Source organism: Leptonychotes weddellii, chromosome 12 (genome assembly GCF_054177405.1).
Source record: "Leptonychotes weddellii isolate Sample4059 chromosome 12, ASM5417740v2, whole genome shotgun sequence".
NCBI lineage: Eukaryota > Metazoa > Chordata > Mammalia > Carnivora > Phocidae > Leptonychotes > Leptonychotes weddellii.
Window position 1 is genome coordinate 56,263,044 of NC_138380.1, and position 21,197 is coordinate 56,284,240.

Consider the following 21,197-nt stretch of genomic DNA (forward strand, 5'->3'; position numbering starts at 1 on the left):
TATTCTGGATAAAATTCAATGTTGATGTCACTTTTATTACTTCATTATATATTCCATATACCAGGCATGCATTTTAAAATTTATATTTTGATGATATGTAATTTACTAGCAAGGAATTTCCATAATTAGACAGAAGTTAATTGCCTTCTCATTATGCCTTTAGTATAATAACAGTAAATGGGTCCTTGGAAAAGCTGTCTACACGCATCCTGTTTTTGAAAATAGCAGAACTATTGATTGTCAGCTGCCCCCTGATGTTCAACAGTCTGATACCATGAATCTGATGGGGGAGAAACCAATCGTAAAGTGGCAATTAAAGGTAAAAAAGAAAAGATATTCTCATATTTATAAACAAAGTAAATATTTATATATTAAAATTTCATAATGAATTTATGAAGCTACATTTAGAATAAATTATCTTATTATAAAACTACATCTTATAGGTATCTAATGATGGTTATAGGTTCAGTAATCCCAAAATAATGATCATATATGATGGAGCTTGTCAAGTTTGTGGTCTCAATGGGAAGGACTTGTGCACTATAAAGGTATGTAATTTTTTTCACTTATTTTCACATTTACATGCTAGGTATTTTCATTTCCCATGCTATTGGCATATTAATGGCATATTAGTTTTTTCACCTTCATATCAGAAATACTAATAGAGAAAAGCCTTTCTCAAGTTTATATACAGTTAACTAAAATTGTTACTCCCCCTTAACTCTTGTTGAAATGGCAAGGAGAAGGTTTCTACCTTTTATGTTTTGAAGTGGCAGGTTGTTTATTTCTTAAAAAAAAAATTCAAAAAAGGAGGTTCAGATTGATTTTTAACTCCTACATATATTCCTTTTTAAATAGTAATAATGATTTTCCAGTAACATGTCAGTTACCACAGTTACCCAATCTTCTTTGTAACTAGGGGCATGCATTTGGATGGAGCTTGTAAAATATATAAGGCTAGCACTTTTACAAGGAGGGTTTTTTTTTGTTTTTGTTGTTGTTTTTTGTTTTTTTTTTGTGGCAACTGAGTTCATTAATTCTTGCAAATCTCTACCACTGGAGAGATTACAGAACGGCCCAACCAGGGCTGAATCCTCACAGCCACACCTTCTTCATTGAGGTCCAGTCTGTTGGGTTTATCAACAGATCTTTCTCACATGCCAGTTGGCTGACGTAATAGATACCATGGATCTAATATTACTTGGCTCTTCAAAACTGAGAAGAATATCAAATAGTATTTTTGTAGATAAAAATTTAAAGTATTATTATTTTAAATTTTAAATCTTTCTTCCTTTGAGATTAGCAATTAGATCATATCAATAAGAAGTTTCTGTTTCTGAAATGTTGTTTGATTTTTACTTTCCCCTAAATATTCCATTTCCACATGTCTTACATTAAGTACTTTTAAAATGTTATAATTCACAATTGTTTTATATTGTTGGGGCTATTCTGTTCTTATTTTTGTGTCCTGTCCTAAGTGACATTAGAGGAGATTTGGGCAAAGTTTATATATGCTGAACAAAATTTGGTCTTCTTCCCAGGTTGAAAATGATTACTACATTTAACATTATTGCTTTGCAGATCAACCTCTCTTTCTACTATTTTGTATAAGGATAACCATTGTCAAGTATGGATAATTACATCATGGTTCTGGTTCAGTTTCACCATGTTCAGAGGACATAGTGGTCTCCTAGAGCAAGGGAAAATAGCTACAAACTAATGTGTTTCTGTAAGATGAGCAGGGGAAAAATTGTTTCATGTCTTTATTAATAGAGTATTTCCAGCCTGAGTTAGCAGTAAAACAAAACAAAACAAACAAACAATAAAGAAGAAAAGACAGGTTTTGTTCCATGTTATTTATAAGCTATAATTCTACACAGAGATAAAGCTGTATGTATTTTCTTATTCCCTCCATATTGGTCAGTTCCACAGGCATTTACACAAAAAGGAAATGATCTGTTTTCTAACATACATTTATGATTAGGACACATGAAGAAATGTTTCCTAACCAAAACAGATTTATAATATGCTTTCACTGGAATCACCAACATATATGGTGCTAGCTTTCTATATACATTTTTTTCCTAAACACTAACTATAACGACATCTTAATTGTTTTTCTCTTTTTAAAATTTCTGTTAGGAAAATGTTTGCATTATTGATGGACTCTGCTACATTGAAGGAGAGAAAAATACTACCAGCCCTTGTTTGATTTGTAGACCAAAAATTTCAAAATTTACTTGGTCATTTTTAGAAAGTAAGTTAGTCTTTATTAATCCAAATATTTTCTCTACAAGATATTTTTAAGTGATTTTAAACCATGAGTTACATAAAAGATGAACACTGTGTTTAATTTAGTATCTTTCCTAACTGCATGATCTACTTTGCTTGAATATAATATAAGATGAAATGTTATTTTATGTAATTTCTACAATTATACTACAATAGGGTATGGGATTTTCACTTTAATATTTGTTACTGAAAGCAAATGTGAATTATTAATGGAAGAAATGGGAATGGTTAATTCAGTTACACACAGTTTGTACAAGTCAAATAGCTACTAACAAAATGGGCTCTCAAGTACTATGTAAGTACATAAAATGTCCATTAGTAAAGGTTGGTGGGTGGAAAGAGAATATTACTTTGAGACCAAAGCTCTATATCCTATTCTTAGCCTTACTTCTTTTTAGTTTTGTGACAAGACATTTAGCTATTTAAATTCCAGAGGCCATGCATTCATCACCTGTTAAGTAAGATTATGTGGACTCAGTAATCTATTAAGAGTCTTCCAGCCCGGGCGCCTGGGTGGCTCAGTTGGTTGGGCGACTGCCTTCGGCTCAGGTCATGGTCCTGGAGTCCCGGGATCGAGTCCCGCATCGGGCTCCCTGCTCAGCGGGGGGTCTGCTTCTCCCTCTGCCCTCTTCCCTCTCGTGCTCTCTGTCTCTCATTCTCTCTCAAATAAATAAATAAAATCTTTAAAAAAAAAAGAGTCTTCCAACCCCAGTATTCTGTGACTCCTTGAATATAATAGTGGTCCAGATAATGTCTGGATACTTAGTCCCACCTGAAAAAAACACCCTACATCATAGTCATGTACCATCTAATTTTTTCACTTCCTTAAGTACAGCTATATGTAATTCCACATAGATTTTCTTCATTCTCTTTCCTCAGTCAAAAGACCAGGCATCATAAAATACAACAAGATGTAATTATTCCCTGCCCCCATCCCCATGTAATTTTATCTGAGTCATAAAACCTTGTATTTATACTGTGCTTTGTAACATCACTATATATATTACTGTATATACAAATTTCATGACTGTGTTAAACCATTTGTCAGATGATTTATTGCTCAGGTGCAAGACTCATGGGGGTGTTATGGGAAAACAATGAAAATTTGGAGAAGAATTTAGTGCAGGAGACAAGGGAAACACACTATAACTTCTGAATTGATGTCTATGTTTTTAATGGCTTGGGTATAACTGACTCATCATAGATTTACAGTGTTCAAGGATACACGGGGTCTGGAAATACCATCTGTCCCAAGTTTCTCATATTGAGGGGTGAGGAAATTAAAATCAGTAAATTGTATAAAGATATATGAGGGCAGAACGGGAGCCAGGACTACATTCTCTTGGCATCAGTGCTTTGTTGATGCAAGCGGAGTGTGTTTGTGCCCAGTGCAGTGAAAAAGGCTGTTCTTTCTATCTGTTAAGCCAGTTGGCAAGGAAGGGGGACATTTTTTAATGTGACAATATAAAAAGATGTTTTAAAGCATTACTTGAGCACAAAGGGAGCCCTCTCTGTCCTCTGAAATAACCAGCATTCCAGCAAGTGAGTTTGGCAGCAGGGAAGACCTCTGAGGAGCAGAGGATTGCCGTGACTCTATGGACCCCAGTTACAACTGGGGAGACAGGTACAGTGAGGAAAAGTCAGGGGAGTCAAATGAACAGTCCAGTCATGGAGAATAAAGGAGAAATAAAGAAAAAAAGGTGTCGAGGAGGAAAGTAAAGCTGGAAAGGGTAGAGGACGAAGAAGAGAGAGTGAAAGAGTAAGCAGTTGAGTTGGTCAACATCGAGAAGTAATTTCAGATAGGAAAGGAGAGGCATTCAGTTTGGGGAATGCAAACGTGTTTATGTATTTTATGCTCTGTTCAAAGTGCTTTTTACACTCTCAAAGTAGCAAAGTTTCAAGTCTTGCACCTGTCAGTTACTTTTACATTTTCTAAGAATGCAACTGAATTTATTCTGAATGTAAAAAAAAAAAAAAAAGAGCCAAGGTAGGTAATGGAAGTGTTAGCAGAGTTTGAACTTCATCAGAATGTTCCCGTGGGCGTTCTCGGTCGTTCTCGGTATCATACTTTTCCTTTTTTTTTTTTTTTTTTTCCCTACACAAGTACAAAGTAAATGTTTTCTCTGTGGCAGACAACCAACCCCCAGTGATTCAAATACCTCAAGACAAATTACAGACATTTTTGGGGGAGAACTTTGTGTACCAGTTCACGGCCTTGGATCCCGAAGGTTCTGACATCCATTTTGCCTTGGACTCAGGTCCTGAGGGAGCAAATGTTTCCTCTACAGGACTTCTTACATGGAAAACAGAGTCCCAAACTCCACAGCAATTCACTTTACGTTTTAACGACGACTGCAGTGCTGAGACGAGAGTCACAATTATGGTAATATTTATCATTACATAAATGCCACTGAATTAATTAGCAATATTGGTATCTATTTTAAACTTGAAATATAATTCTTAATTTGTAAGGAGGAACTAAATTATTCAACATTTCATGGAAAACTAAACTGCCAAAATGCTGTTTTTGTCAGAATTTAAAATCTTAGGGAGAATCTCAAGTGTAGAGCACGGAGCTAAATGACTAATTCCTAGGTCATTTTCGCCTGTACTTAACTATGATAAGGCTAAAGAATGCATTCATGTCTGCCTCTCTGAAAGACCTATGCTCAACCTAAGATTGATAATTATACCCTTTTCCTTCAAGTAAAGTCGTTTTTTATTGACCATTCTTTTGATATTATCAGTCCTGAGCTATTAATACTATTTTTTGTGCACTGTATTCACTCGACATTTGGGACACACTCATACAGAAGTAATGGTATGAAGTGCAATTGTGTACTATGTCATGTTAACCACATAATTCAAATGACTGTTTACTCTCTGTATTTTGGGATAACTCAGGTGACTGACAAACTGCTTTACACCTTACGGATTTTTTGTGCTGCATGCATTATAGAAATTGATTGATCATCTTGTAACATTTTTAAAAATTATCCCCAGCATTTATATTTTGGCTGTGCTCTTGAAAGTTGGCATAATTACTTTATTAAATCTTTTAAAATACTCTTTTACATTAAATATATATATATATATTTTTTTTTTTTTTGCAAAACTTGTGATCTGCTCTTCCTTGCACATAAACATACATGCCTATCACAATTTCTGGGGCATAAACTGACGCTAATTTTATTGAAAAGTAAGGCATTTACTTTTTGTTTCTTTTGGAGGTGACTGTGAAGTCTTGTGATTGCTTGAATGGTGGATCATGTGTGTCAGATAGGAAATTCCCTCCAGGAAGTGGAATGTACCTGTGCGTCTGCCTGCCTGGCTTTCAGGGGGGTCTCTGTGAAGTGAATGTCACTGAGTGCCATGCAAACCCCTGTGGCCTTGGCAGATGTATTAGTGGATTTCCCAGTTATTCTTGTGTATGTCCGCCTGAACTCAAAGGTAAGTTTTGGTTCTTCACGAATGAAATTAGTATGTGAACAGATGAAAGGAGAGTTCTTTGGCTTTCCAAGTAATCTACAGATTACTTAAGCAAGTGTATGGTCCTAAAGATTTTAATATACATTTAAAAAGCCTAGTAAGTCATCACAAATATATTTGCTACCCATATCCTTTTATTATGGTATATTACTTACATATACTCTTACAATTTTGCCCATTTTTATAATTTTAATGGCAATATTCTATGTCTATATTGTATTTTGCAGGTTCCTAAACATTTCTGTCTAAATTTGGTAGGTAGAAATATATTTAAATGTGTTCTATTGAAATATAATATGGAATAATGAAGAAATTTGCCATGGGAAATGTAAAAATTATCATTTAAGAAAGGTTGATAATTCATTCACTTAAAAAGATCATGATATAAAGTTAGAGTTGAAATCAAATGGAATTTGCTAACTCATTAATTATCCTAAAATATCTGATTCTAGAAACCTCAACTAAGTATATGAATGACAACTTTTAATTTCCAAAGGCTTTTTATAAGTCGTACCAATATTTCCTCCAATTTAAATAGATATAAATGTTAAATAAGTAAATATGCAATTACTGAGCTGATATGTTTTCCTTGAAGGCATCTATTTTAACATTATAATGGAACTAGGCAGGATATTTAGGTGTCTTCTAATTCTCTCGGCATTTTAAAATAAAAATTTTAGGGGCACCTGGGTGGCTCAGTCAATTAAGTGTGCGACTATTGATTTCAGCTCAGGTCATGATCTCAGGGTCTTGAGATAGAACCCCGCATAGGCTCTGGGCTCCGCGAGGAGTAGGCTTGTCCTTCTTCCTCCCCTTCTGCCCCTCCTCCTGCTCAGTCTCTCAAATAAATAAATAAAATCTTAAAATAAAATAAAATAAAAAATTTTATCATTTGGGACTGTTGTGCTACAGACTAAAGTTGAAAGAATTCAAATGTTGATTGTTTCATGGATTTTACTCTAATGAGTAAATGACTGAATATATTCATTCAAATAAGTTTTTACACATTTCAGGGAGCAACACGATCTCAAAAAATTTTACTGAGGAAAGACTAACTTTTCCTAGCACGCTATAAAATTTTCATGGATTTTCACAGCTAATGCAATAACTGCACTAAGTTGTCCTTAAACTGAGCAAGCAACCATTCTCATAACTTTTTTAAAATTTCCTGAGTTTTTTTAACAAAGTAAAAATTGCAGCTGTAATATGGTAAAATTTTTGCCTTAAAATATTAATGGCCTTTTTGTCTTCTTTTTTATAGGGAAAATCTTATGTACTTGCAGGGTCTTGTTTAATGTTAAATAGAATCTAATTAATGACTATGTTTAACTCTGTTGTAAATTTTAAAATTAGTATATTCCTCTTAATATATGACAGCTTTTCTGGAGTTTGTAGGACATACCTTAATGTAAAAGAAGTAAAGATATCTTTAGGAAAGTAAAAGTAAAATATCTTCAAGTAAAAGAAATCAAATAATGAGCACTTAAAGGGACATCTAATGTTTTTCAAAATAAATTATTTGAACTCTCGATCTATATTTTGTTTAGGCAAAAATTGCCAGGAAGATGTTGATGAGTGTGAATCCAGGCCTTGCTTTCCAGGAGCAGAGTGTCTCAATACCTTTGGCTCCTATCATTGTGGTGCATGTCCAAAAGGATTTTATGGTGATGGGAAAATATGTCATGGTAAAAGTCCCTATTTTCTGAAATGTTTTTTGCTCCATTTAATTAATCCAAATCTCACAGTTCTATTATCTCTTTACTCATGTATTCATTCAGTATATATTCGTTAAGTGTCATGCACTAAGCAGGATGTGGCGGGTGCAAAAGTAGATAATACATGCCTTCTGACCTAATAGGTTTGAGTGTAATACCGGGGGGTCTGACATGTAGTCACCATAGTTCAATATGGTGTTCTGTGCCTGTTGATAGAAGTGCCTAGAGAGAATAGTAGGAGTACTACACAGGGAATCACATCTACCTGGAGGGATAATGAAAAGTTTTAAAAAGCAAGTGTCATTACAGCTAACTCTGATGTATCCAGTCAAGAGAGAGAAAAGCTTTCTAGGCAGAAGAAACATCATGAACAAAGGTGGAGAGGCTTGTAACATCACAGAACACTTGGGCACTATGAATAATTAAGCATGCTTAAAATATAGAGGGTAAGAGGGACTGCTACAATGGTTAAAGCTAGAGACCTAGCCAGTGGCCAGATCACTGAGAAACCATGAGAAACATAATATGATTTACATCTGAGAAGTCTACTCGAGCAGTATGGAGGATGGACCACTTATGGGTAAGGAACTGTGCAAATCTGAAGGTGGGAAGAAAAGGTAAGGCAATATTACAAATAAATAGGAAAGACGTGAAGATATTCTGACCTTGGATGAGGAGGTAGTGGTTGAAAAAAAACACTAAAGAAGCAAGTAGATGGTCTGTGGTCACTGATTGGGATTAGCATGGAGAGGGAAAGAGTATTACTAAGTTCCATGTGCTCGGTTTAGGCAAATGGGTGTGTAGAATTGGTATTTGCATTGCTATGCAGTAAATCGTGAGGATACAGGAGAAGGTGGCCAGGAAGAGATGCTCACCAGGAACCGAATGGGCCTGCATCTTGATCTTGAACTTGCTACCCTCCAGAATGGTAGGAAAATAAACTCCTGTTGTTTAGGACACTCAGTCTGTGGTATTTCATTATGGTAGGCTGAGCTGACTAAGACACACGACACACACGACATCTAAGGAAGAAGTGGTTTGGGAAGGGAAAGAATGAATTCAGTATGGATACATGGAGACTGAGGTGACTTCAAGTGGAGCTCAGGAGGGAAGATTAAGTGAAAGATACAGGGTCATCTGTCATGGATGAAATTGCCCAAAGAGAACACTAAGGGAAAGGAAGACAAAAATTGGAGGATATCAACCTTTTAAAAGCTTAAAAGAGAGAAGTTAATTATAGAAAACAGTATCAAAGAACCATATTTTGGTATCATTAAGTGAATAAGACTCCATTTTGATGAAAAATATGTCACTTTGTGCTTCAGATTGGAGTGGGCCAGTCTAGCACTAGAGGTAATAGATTTGAGGAGCATAGGGCAGGTTGGTAAGGGGAATTCCCTACTATCTCAGCCACTCACATTTCCCCCTCAATACCCCATTCCAAATACTCAACAGTATCACACCCTTCACTCCGTGCACTAAAGTGATCTAAGATCAGCCTTTTGCAAACAGAGACTCAGTCCCTGAATAAAACCTGTATCAAGTGGAACTTAAGAGGAAAGCAAGTTGAACCAAGTCCCATTACACATGCGTGATTAATAAGTTTCTTAACTCTGTCAGAGGTATCTGTGTTTTTAGGAAGATGCTTGTTAATACAAAATATTTTTTTTCTTGTTGGTATTGTATACTTATTTATGGCAGGCACCAGAGTCACTGACCATAAAAGTCAATACAGCACAGTTCTTATTTTTGAGGTTGCTAACTAGAAGAGGAAAGACACATGAGTCAGTATCAAGGACCAAACTCTGTGGGAGAACACAGATGGATGAAATTGGTTGGGTGTGTATGAGACTATAGGAACATCTGTTAGTCACATCGGGCTGCCATACCAGAATAACACAGGTAGGGTGACCTAAAAAACAGAAATTTGTTTCCTCAGAGTTCTGGAGGCTGGAAATTCAAGATCAAGGTGCCAACAGGGTTGGTTTCTGGCTTCTCTTCGTGGCTGACAGATGGCCCCCTTCTTACTGTGTCCTCACATATGCATCCTCCTCTTCTTAAAAGGACACTAGTCCTATTGGATTAGGGCCCCACTCATGACTTCATTTAACCTTAATTACCTTCTTAAAGGTAATACAGTCACATTTAGAGTTAGGGTTTTAACATAAATAAATTTGATGGGACACAAGTCAGTCCATAACCCAAGGATTTGCTGAAGAGGAGACATTTAAGCTAGCTCTGTAATCAAATTTGTGAAGAATTCAATCCAAGTGACATTTTTATTGTATGTTCTTATTCACAGTATTTTGGTTTTATAATAGTATAATCTGTTTTTCATGCATACATTACAGTTGAAACATAGTTTTTACATGAATCTACTACACATACTATGGTTCTTACAAGTTCTAATAAAAGTGAAACTAAGGAAGAGAATGGTAAAAATGCCATACAGAGAGAGAGGCGTGTTAAGTCAACAAATGGAAATGCTTCTAGTAAGTAATGGTCTTGCTAAAATTTAAGGATAAAATTTAATTTACCTCCCTTTTATTTTCCAGAAGACCAACATATTTATTCCTTAGGAATTTGTCTTTTCAGAAAGATCACCTAAGATAATACAATGCAGTTTACAAATTATTCTTTTTCTTGCTAATCCATTGACTCCTTTGGCTTATATTCTAGAAAAATGATGCATGTTGTATAATGAACAAATGATATTTAAGGTGATTCCAGAGAAGCTTATGATTGGAAGTGACCCTTTCAAAGTTATATTTTGTAACTCCCAGGTCATTCAACATCAACTCAAACCCTAAAAGTTACAAGAAGCTCATTATTTCATAAGGCATTTTCTTTTCTACAGTGCTGTCTTTATAACTCTTGATTTATTCAATTAATATTCTGATTGTCTTCACAAAGACCTTACACATTTTACATTAGCTTTCTTTATGCTTTTGCCTTTTGTAATATTAGCTATTCATCTTGCAAGATTACCACTGCACTTACTTATTTTGCAAGGTATCTTTGTCGATTACTGCAGTATAGGAAAGCTATCTGGATTTTGATTTTTTCATGTATCCAGTTGCCTTATTAAACACTCTTATTTACACTATTTTTATAGTTGATTCTCTTTCTTGGTTTTATAAATAGATAATACCTCTTGCCAATAGTGAGTCTGTCTCTTACTCTTATTTACTTTCTTATTATAATAATAATTATGATTTAGTCTGTATTTATGATATACCAGCACTGTAGACAAATATTATTTATATACTATCACATTCAATCCTCTCAATAGCTATAGACAGTAACTGTTATTATTTACATTTTACAGATGTTACTCATCTGTACAGAGGCATAGATGGGTTAGGTATTCTCTTCAGGTTTATAGAGTTTGTAAAGGAAGGGAGATTTCAACCTGAGCAGTCTGACTGCAGTCCCAGCTTTCAAATTTGGGCCTTCACTGTAATGGCCAGGACCTCCAGTGCAAAGTGTGTAGTCAGGGAATTGTTTCTTAATGGTCTTAATGGAAATTCTTCTCATGTTTCACCATTAAGTATGATATCAGGGTAGGTTTCTGCTAGAAACCCTTCATCCAGTTAAGGGATTTTCCTTCCATTTGTTGCTTTCTCAGAGTTCTCTTTAGTTTTAAATTAGAAGTGGTTTTTAAATTTTATCAAATGGTTTTTCAGCATCATTTATTACTTGCTATAATTTCTGTTAATCTTTCGTTAGGCTAACTTTTTCAGAATGTTTTTGACAGAAAATCGTATCAAATTACCTTTTAACATTATTTTATATTGCTTTCTTTATTAATATCATAACGAAATTATGTAATGTAATTCGATTAGTAGAGATACAAGTCTGTTTCATCCTAATGTAGTAGTCTGTAACTACACTGCTGCATTTGATTTGCTAGTAGTTCATTTAAAATGCTTATGTGTTTTCATAAATGATATTGACTATAGGATTATGCCACTTGATCAAATGTTTATAAAACTTTTCATCTCTTTCTGTGTATTGCAAGAGTTTTATAAAATATTCTTTCTTTGATAATTTGGTAATTTTTTTCCATTAGATCATCTGTCTTGGCATCATTATCTGGAGGTGACTTTAGATTATTTTTGTTTCTTTCATTGCAGTTGTTGTATCAACTCCTCTATCTCTTCTTCAATTTAATTATTTATATTTTGCCAAAAAAATGTTTATCTCATTGAGATTTCAAATTCTTAGTTTAAAATTATATGTAGTATGTTGGTATAATTTAAAATTTGCTTCAGTTTATTATTATGAATTGCTCACATGTCAGGAATACAAATGCGAGCAATTTCCTTTGCTTTGAGCCTCAGTGTATAAAGTGGTCAATAAATGTTTGTTGGCTATTTCCAACTCCTAATAAAATTATTAGTTATTGTTCTTTAACTTTTACACTGTTTAACATTCTGTGCACCGGGCGCCTGGGTGGCTCAGATGGTTAAGCGTCTGCCTTCAGCTCAGGTCATGATCCCAGGGTCCTGGGATCGAGTCCCGCATCGGGCTCTCTGCTCCTTGGGAGCCTGCTTCTCCCTCTGCCTCTCTCTCTCTCTCTCTGTCTCTCATGAATAAATAAATAAAATCTTTAAAAAAAAAAAAACATTCTGTGCACCTGGTATATCCAAATAGACTATAAATTCCTTGAAGGCAGGAACTGTATGAGGACTTCTTACTACTGCACAGCTCCTAGTATAATGGTATAACTGTGATAGACATTAGATGAAGGAATGAATTACTTAATGTTAAATACTGTGGAAAGAGCAGAATATTAATAAATGTTATTGACTGACATTTCTTTTTCCTTTTTGGTTCTTTAGATATAAAATTTCAGCCACCATCAACAAATCATTCACCATCCGGTGCAAACTTTACCCACAGTCCTGCTACTATCAAAAAGTTCTTGGACACAACGAGCAACATCTCGCACTTCTCATTAGAATCAGTTACAACTCAAATGAATAATTCAAAGAACATTATTTCCCATCAGATATCAGGTTTTGAACAGGCGGATCATACTATCAGTACAAATCTCAGTCTGGAGGAATTGGGAGTGTCCATGAACAACCATAGTTTTTTAAGCATTAACCCAAACAGTTCCCATGGTGAAGTAAAAGATATTATACAGAGCACCATCCAAACAGAGGCAGGAGGGCATAATTCTCAAATTAACAGGTCTGCCCAAGGTTTCACACAGTATAAGGATGGGTTTGTCTCATCAGTTACCAGAGTCATCACTATTTTACCGGAAAAGCCTGGATGGACCAAAATATCAACTTGTGCTGAATCACGTTGTTTTCTTGGTGTTTCTTGTGTGCCAACCACAGATGGTCACTTCCGATGTGGACGCTGCCCGTTTGGATATTATGGAGATGGTATCAATTGCAGAGGTAGTATGAAAACTCTTCAGAAGATGCAAAGAAAACTATTTAGTTCACATTTAAGTAATTAAAAAGAGATGCTTTTCTACTTATTAATTTCTATTTACTCCATTTAGTTCACCAATTTCTATTCATTGTATTTATTTATTATTTGTGTATATCCTCTTCATACTTCAAAAAATAATTAACATGGGTGTTCCTGAGTTATTTTTAAAAATAATGTCAAATAGTACCATAACTATATAATATATTATAAACAGGTTTTTGAGTACCTACTGTGTTCCAAGGTCTATAGAAACACTCTTTATCAATTATGTCATATAATCCATAAAGACTCCACATATTTAGTGTTATTTTTCTCATTATCCAGATAGGAAAGCAGAGCCTTAGAGGGCTAACTGACTTGCCTAGTATTAAGCAACTAAAGAGATAAAATAAGGATGTGAATAACATTGTGGTCTGGGTTCTTTTCAGCTCACAGTGGGCATTTAACACTTTAAATTACTAATTCTGGTGTATTCACTTATTTTCATAAACTAGGTTTCTCTGTAATTCCTCCAGCTCTTGAGAATAAAACAAGTTGGGCATCACTTTAATTTTGAAAGGAACGTTTACTTCTTTTCACGATTATCAGTATTGTTTTCTTTGATGCAGATCAAATTTTTGGTTTTGATACTGCAGAAGCTATTTCGTGTTGTTGGTATTTTGTTACTTTGTTTTGTGTTATTTGTGTTTTGATTTGAGATTAACTTAAGTAATAGAGCTATTGGGGTGTGTATTTCTTTGTTCTCAGTATTAGTGAGAGGTACTTTTTTCTGTTTGTTTGTTTTTGGTTTTTTTATAGGAATAGTGATAATAATAACAACTTTCAATACTTAAATGTTTGTAATATAAACTCCATATTATTAATAAACAAAACAATCACATACATTTCGGTTACCTCAGAAAAATGTTAAATGCCTAATAGAATATATCAGGTAGTTAAAGAAGCTTAAGGAATACGAACCTATAAATTTATGATGTGTTCCTAGCATCTTGCTCTTTGAAATTCTGATTATTCCTGCCATTTACCAGCATTTATCTGATTAGCATCTGAAACTTTACTGACCTCTGAAAAAAGACTGTAATCCCATTTATGACTAGCAGCCACCTTCAACATCAGGCTTTGGGAGTAATTACCACATATGGTACTTCTTTCTGACTGTATTAGTCATGTTTCTCAGTCATTCTAGTAGTAAAACAAATACAAGAGGAAAAAATAATTTTATAGATAAATGCAGTGGTTAGTGTTCAATAAGCAGCCTCAAAATTTTCCAATTTCAGAGAATATGACTTTTCTTATAAGTAAGTCTATGGGCAACATGTATATATTGTATCAACAATTCAGCCTTTTTTCCTTGATTTTTGCAGCCATTTGTAGACACCCATGTGGAAAAAGCAGGGAATGTGTTGCCCCAAATATATGCAAATGTAAACCTGGCTACATTGGTTCTAACTGCCAAACTGGTAGGTATAGCACTCGCTAGTTTGCATAAAGAATTTAATTGATAATTGACATTTCTAAAACATGCACTTTATTTTATACAGCTGTATGTCATCCTGATTGCAAAAACCATGGGAAATGTATTAAGCCTAACGTTTGTGAATGTCCCCCAGGGCATGGTGGAGCAACCTGTGATGAAGGTGATAATTCAAATTAAAAATCAAATAAAAGAAGCAAAATAACACTATTTTCTTTAAAGCTTTTCTTTTAAAGATAATTCAGTTTTACTGTGTCTGTACTAATATATAGTCATTAATGCTGGCGGGGAAGTCTAAGCTTTTTAATGTTTATTAAAAATAATATATTTCAAGCTTCTAAAAACTTAAATTTCTAAAATTAGACATCCAGAAAGTAAAGCTTATTTGTCCTTGGTAAAATTGTCTTCGGAAGTAGTATTTTTGAGGTTTAGTTATAAGGTACCATATCCCTACATGTATTTTAGTTTCAAGCAAAGGACACCTGATTATTGAATGACTTGTCAAACATGACTCCAAGAAAGTGCTGAATACCAAATAATTAGAAGATATTAGGTAGTAAAAAGAATCCTAGCAAGTGAATTTCAAAACATGTCTATAGCCATATAATTTTATTATTTTGGTTGAAATCTTAAGAGGAGAGTTTATGAAATGGCATTTTAAAAATGGATAATATTTTAAAAGAACACATTCATTATTTTTAATATTTTAAAGAGTATACTTTGATAGGTGGTACAAATAATTACAATAAACTAAGAGCCACACTAAATACTTTCATGACAAGGCAAGTTACAAATTAACAAATTAAAGTAAATCCAGAGTGAACTAAGAGAAACACTCAATATCGATAGCATATGAAAATAATTGTGGAAATACAGGAGTAGTCCATTTCTAGGGCAGGAATGTGTAAGTCCAAGCCTCACTTCTCAGAAGAACCCCAAGATGATGTATTTCCATCCAGCTAACCAAAAGCTTTATAAACCAAAACATGCTGATGGTTTGTTGGTGTTTTTAGAATATAAACTTACATAGTCAATCCCACAGAACTAAATTTCATAGTAAAAGAGAACTGAGTTTATTATAAATTGTTCTTACAAGGAAGTTTCTTGTGGCTGTGATTCATAAATATGAACTGACCTTTTCCTGATTCAGAGCTGACTTAATAACATAGTCTGTGTCTGCAGAACACTGTCGTCCACCTGGTGGCACCTGCCTGGCTGGAAATCTCTGCACTTGTCCTTATGGTTTTATAGGACCAAGGTGTGAAACAAGTAAGCAAAACTCTCTTGCAGCCTAATGTAAGGAAACTGCTGCTTTGAATAGTTGATGGCTTTAATACTAAGGTAAACCCAAAGCCTAGTTAAAGGACATGCATTCATGATTTGTTCTGACAGTCCCCATTCTGCATGCCACCGGGAGCCCTGGGTGCCAGTACTAAGGTAAAGAAGTTTGTTCTTAGAAGCAACTCTCTTCTTGACCCTATCCGTGACCATTTCTTTGAGATAATAAGAATTCCAGTTGGTTGATTTGCATATGTTTATCTTGTTTAATTTATATCTATGATTATTTTCATTAGTAACTAACAATTTTCTGGAATAGCCAACTCTTGTTTGCCATCCAGCTCAATGATTTTCTTCCTTCCCCAACTCTATTAGCAAAAAATAGCTGAATGTGAGAATCAGAGACCATTTAAAGCCAAAGAATAAGTTATTTTTATTTTTCTCTCTGATCTTATTCATCAGAGGTTGTGATTGGCAGTTACGAGCTAGCTAGGTAATAGCCAATAATATGGCTGGTTCCAAGCCTAATCTACCTTGCTTTTATTTTTATTCTACAACCTTAGTGGTTTGTAACAGGCACTGTGAAAATGGAGGTGAATGTCTTACACCAGATACTTGCCAGTGCAAGCCTGGCTGGTATGGACCTACTTGTGGTACAGGTAAAATCAGAAATACATTCATTGAATACAGTTAAAGCAAATTTAAGGTGCACCAATATCCTAAAGATCAGCACCCCAAAGCATAAAGCTAATCTGACAAGATTGGTATGAAGTTTTATTAAAACCCTGTCTTTTGATTCTTTTTCTTCTTGTATCAGACAATAGAGAGTATTTCAGCTTTACTGCTATCCAGGCCCAACCAGTCCTTTTTTTTTTTTCTTTTTGCCTTTATATTTCCATCATCCACTTGCTTTATAGTGGAGAGAAACAAATCTGTGTTACATCTCCTAGATCTCTTTCAAGTTTTTTATCACAACACAGACATTCTGTTTCATGAAACATTCAAGCAATTAAGGGACACCATCCCATTATTCTGTTTCTTTACCACAATATCAGGCTCACTTCTTTGCCAGCATGTTTGCAGTTATCTATGTATAATCTAATCCATTGTGATCTAATGACTTTTCTCAACATAAATTTAACTTAATGCTTATAGCTTGCCAACTATGTGTGAAGCATGATGCAAGGGGAAGCAAAGATCAGTTTGATTTTTCCCATGACTTCAAATAGCACATTAGTGAAGGAGACACAGGATACAGTTATTCAAAAAGACTATGATACAAGTTGGATTATAATAAGTAATGTAATTAACACACAGTTCTTGGAAGCAGAGAAGACAGAAATTCAGTCTGGCAAATACAGTTTGGAAGAAAATAGTATTGAGGTAGGCTTTGGAGGATGGGTAAAGTCTGGGTTGCAAAATGGAACTGGGGGTACCTCTCAAAGTGGAACAAAGGTAAAGAAGCAAAAACAGAGAATGCTTCTGAGCATGCTAGGACTTGAGTGCAGTGTTTCTATTTGAATGAGGAAGGAGACTTAAAGAGGTACACATGTGGCCCCATGTATTTGAGCAGATTACAGACCATCCAGTTAGTGCTGTTGAAATGTCTTCTAGTTTCCCATCATTTTTTCAGCTTACAGAGGGCATTCTGAATTCTAATCATAACCTCCATATTCTTAGCTTGGTATTATTTGTAAACTTAATGAACAGACTTTCAAAGCTATTATCCAGTTATTTCATTCCTCTTATGTTTGGCAAAGTCAAATTAATTATGGGTTATGGGTTTTACTTGCAGTAAAAATAAAATATTTCATTATGCACCATTTTGTACTTCAGTGCAGCTTTCGTTTTTTAAATAACAAAACTTTTATGGTCTCTCTTTCCCCTGCCGTTCATTAGCTTTGTGTGATCCCATTTGCCTCAATGGTGGTTCCTGTAATAAGCCAAACACTTGCCTCTGTCCAAATGGATTCTTTGGTGCACAGTGTCAGAATGGTAATTATTCTTTCTTTCTTTCTAAATAAAAAGGGAAAGGCATAAACAGAACTCAGAGTAAGCATAAGACAAGTCTCAAAGGGGAAGATGCTATTTTTTCTTCTCTATTTCTTGTGATGTTGCCATTGTGGTCACCAAATGACCAGATCTTGGAAATGTATGTGAGTTATTATGTAAAATATTTGTATTTATTCAACATATATTCGGCTCCTGACCTTGGCACTTGTCTGCGTAGTTTTGTAGGATCAAGGGATGAACCAAATAAGCAAAGTTCTCTTGCAGTCTGTTGTGTGTAGTGGTGTCATTTTTATGGCCCTCGCAGCAAAAATGTTTGATTAATGGCCAATCTAAGGTCCACTATTATGATCTTTCAACTTTAGTTTTATTAAACATTTATGAAAAGCTAGCTATGCACAGCACTGTGCAAGGTGATATGGGCACAGAAAGACGCATCATTTCTCCCTTTGTGGCCTGCTATTTTAACATTTGCCCTGGTATAGTAAACCTACAGTTTTTTTCAGAATAATGAGCATGTCCTGAGGCTGACAGTGTAGGCATGAATGAATGTCAATAAATGAAATTTAAAATGTATTTTCTACATCTTCATATCTTTGAGTTTATGCAAAATGCAGAGTAGATTTTTAGTAGAAACATGTCAGAACCTGTCATAATTTAATTCCTAAAACGTATACTTTCCTTGCCATGTTATACTTTGATGTGATTTCATTTCTTTTATTTGGAGGTTGGCTAGGATTCTTAGGTTGCACTTGAGCTAGAGAAGAAACCATCGCTGAAGTACTAGCTACACAGGCATAGCAAATGAGTTTTTCTAATTAAGATTTCCTTTAAGGAGCCAGTTTGTGAAATGGGAAGAAGAAAAGACTAAGTTAAGGCAAACCTTGAAAGCCAAGCAACTACGTCTAAATCCATATTTATGAGCTGTAGGTGTAGTTTTGACCAAGAATGTAAGAGTGAATTAAAAAGCTGATAACTCTCATGCTCCTTGCAGTAGATGCAAGATACAGTGAGAAAACTTCTCCAAAATTTATATGCCAACCAAATAACCGGGAAAGGAGGAAATCTCTAAATTACTAAGTATTAAACTAAAATTTATCTGTTGAACATATGTCATGTTGGCAGGTTTTGGAGTTAGGTGGCCTCTAAAACTTCTAGCTAGCATGGATTTTGGAATTTACTTAAAGTCTCCAGGATCAGACTTCCTGACTTTCAGGTTTGAACTAGACAGTTGATGTAAGGGGCAAGTGAGACATAATACTGTAAGTGCATGGCTAGCTACCATAAATAATAGTACAATTGGTTTTTTAGTTGTTTTTTTTTTTTTTTTTTGAGGAGGAGAAGGGCAGAAGTAGAGGGAGAGAGAGAATCTTAAGCAGACTCCATGCCCAGTGCAGAGCGTAATGCAGGGCTTGATCTCACGACCTTGAGATCATGACCAGAGATCATGACTCAAATCAAGAGTCAGGCACTTGACCAACTGAGCCCCCCAGGTGCCCCAGTACAGTGGTCTTTAAGACATGCTGCAGAAGATGCAGAAGAAATAATAACATGATCTTTATTATCATTTAGGGAAAAAATAAGATTTAAAATTTCCAGGCAGGTTTGCTTATCATTTTTTTTAAATAAAGGCATTTATTTGTCATTTCTGGAAGAAACACGAAGCAATAAAAATCCTCTCATAAAAGATAATAAATATTAACTTTTGAATTCCATGGAGCAGAATCATATACACAGAAGATACTAGTACAACATAGTCAAGGTTATCCAATAAATAGTCCTAACAAAGCCAAGGAATTACTGTTAAAAGGACTTTTCACTAAGCATTCACAGAAATAAGTCACATACAAAGCTCTGCCTTTATGACCTCAGTAGGTATTCAAAAGTCAACTTAAAATTATTTTCCAAAAATCATGTGACAGATTGTTGAGATTTTTCTAATTTCCACAGGAATAGATGCATTTCTTATTTTGAGCCAGGGTTTGACTTATTTTCTTGGTTCTGCCCCGATCATTTCACTCTTTACTTCCAAGAACAGTGAAATACAAGATCAGGTTCATAATTTAAGCACTATAATACCAAAGATGCTGTTTGTTATGAACACTTCATCAATACGTTTCAAATTGTGCTAATCCACTGGTTGCTTAAAGCTATGAGCATTGGATTTTATGATTTAGAAAGGATGGTTTTAATGATTTGCAGTTGTGATCTTTTAATAGCACATTTCTCTGCCTTATGGCCTCATAGATAACAAGCACATGAGGCAATATGTAATATATAATAATCGGAGATGTAATATTCACAGATTGCTGCCATGTGTTCTTTTAGCTATCTGTCACCCTCCCTGTAAGAATGGCGGCCGCTGCATGAGAAATAATGTGTGCACCTGTCATGAAGGATACACCGGTAGGAGATGCCAAAAAAGTAAGACACCACTGAATGTATTCACCAAGCACAGGTAAAGCAAACACATGAAATAGCAAAAGTATTGCTATTTGAGGGCTGTTTAATCCCTTTCCCTGAAGGTATCTGTGATCCCATGTGCATGAATGGAGGAAAATGCATTCGACCAAACGTTTGCTCTTGTCCTTCTGGTTGGAGAGGGAAACAATGCAATACAGGTAAGAGGAACACTCTTAAAATGTTAAAGCCTCATAAGAACATAAAGCAGAATTTACCACAAAGAGCATTTGCCTTGTTTTTGTTGTGTTTTGTCTTTGTTTTTGCTTCTTTGTTCCTACGTTAGGGGATCGCTTTTTGAAAGAGTAAAATGCCAAGGGCTCTAAATTCATTCTTTCAGGTTAGCGGGAAAAGAGGATGTTCTGTATTTCCAGTCTGTCCACTAGAATTGCCAGGATAAATGACAAGTCTTTAAGTCCTGTCTCCTTGTCTTAAGTAGAGGGCAGGAGAAGGTGTAAATAATTACTGATTCCTTGACCCCGTCTCAGACCAACCAATTCAGAACCTTCCAAGGTGGGGTACCACTGCTTTCAAGTTTGGCTAGGTTTTGAGGTGATAGCAGCTCTCCTCATTCAAATGTTTAATTTTTTTTTCCTTTTTATAAATTATCATTTAAAAGTACCAGCTATTGGGGCGCCTGGGTGGCTCAGTTGGTTAAGCGACTGCCTTCGGCTCAGGTCATGATCCTGGAGTCCCGGGATCGAGTCCCGCATCGGGCTCCCTGCTCGGCGGGGAGCCTGCTTCTCCCTCTGACCCTCCCCCCTCTCATGTGCTTTCTCTCTCTCTCATTCTCTCTGTCTCAAATAAATAAAATCTTTAAAATAAATAAATAAATAAATAAATAAATAAATAAATAAATAAAAGTACCAGCTATTATAATGTATTGGTCAAAGTGAAAAAATAAGCAACGTAAATGTCCAACAATTGAGGGAAAGTTAAATCTCAACGCATTCGATCAGTGGAATGTTAATATAACCATTAAAATTGCCTTATTCAGGGACCAGTAGTGACACTGAAAAATGTTCTTG

General features: G+C 35.0%; 1 protein-coding gene across 1 annotated transcript in view; it reads left to right on the top strand.

Moving 5' to 3' along the window:
- VWDE (von Willebrand factor D and EGF domains) overlaps positions 1-21,197 on the top strand; it is a 68,843-nt gene that overhangs the window by 41,192 nt on the left and 6,454 nt on the right. Inside the window, 13 exon segments of the mRNA XM_081800924.1 lie at positions 164-319; positions 444-548; positions 2,143-2,257; positions 4,425-4,675; positions 5,523-5,742; positions 9,848-9,988; positions 14,312-14,407; positions 14,489-14,584; positions 15,604-15,690; positions 16,263-16,358; positions 17,599-17,694; positions 20,038-20,133; positions 20,235-20,330. Coding sequence (XP_081657050.1) covers positions 164-319; positions 444-548; positions 2,143-2,257; positions 4,425-4,675; positions 5,523-5,742; positions 9,848-9,988; positions 14,312-14,407; positions 14,489-14,584; positions 15,604-15,690; positions 16,263-16,358; positions 17,599-17,694; positions 20,038-20,133; positions 20,235-20,330 — 1,651 coding nt within the window.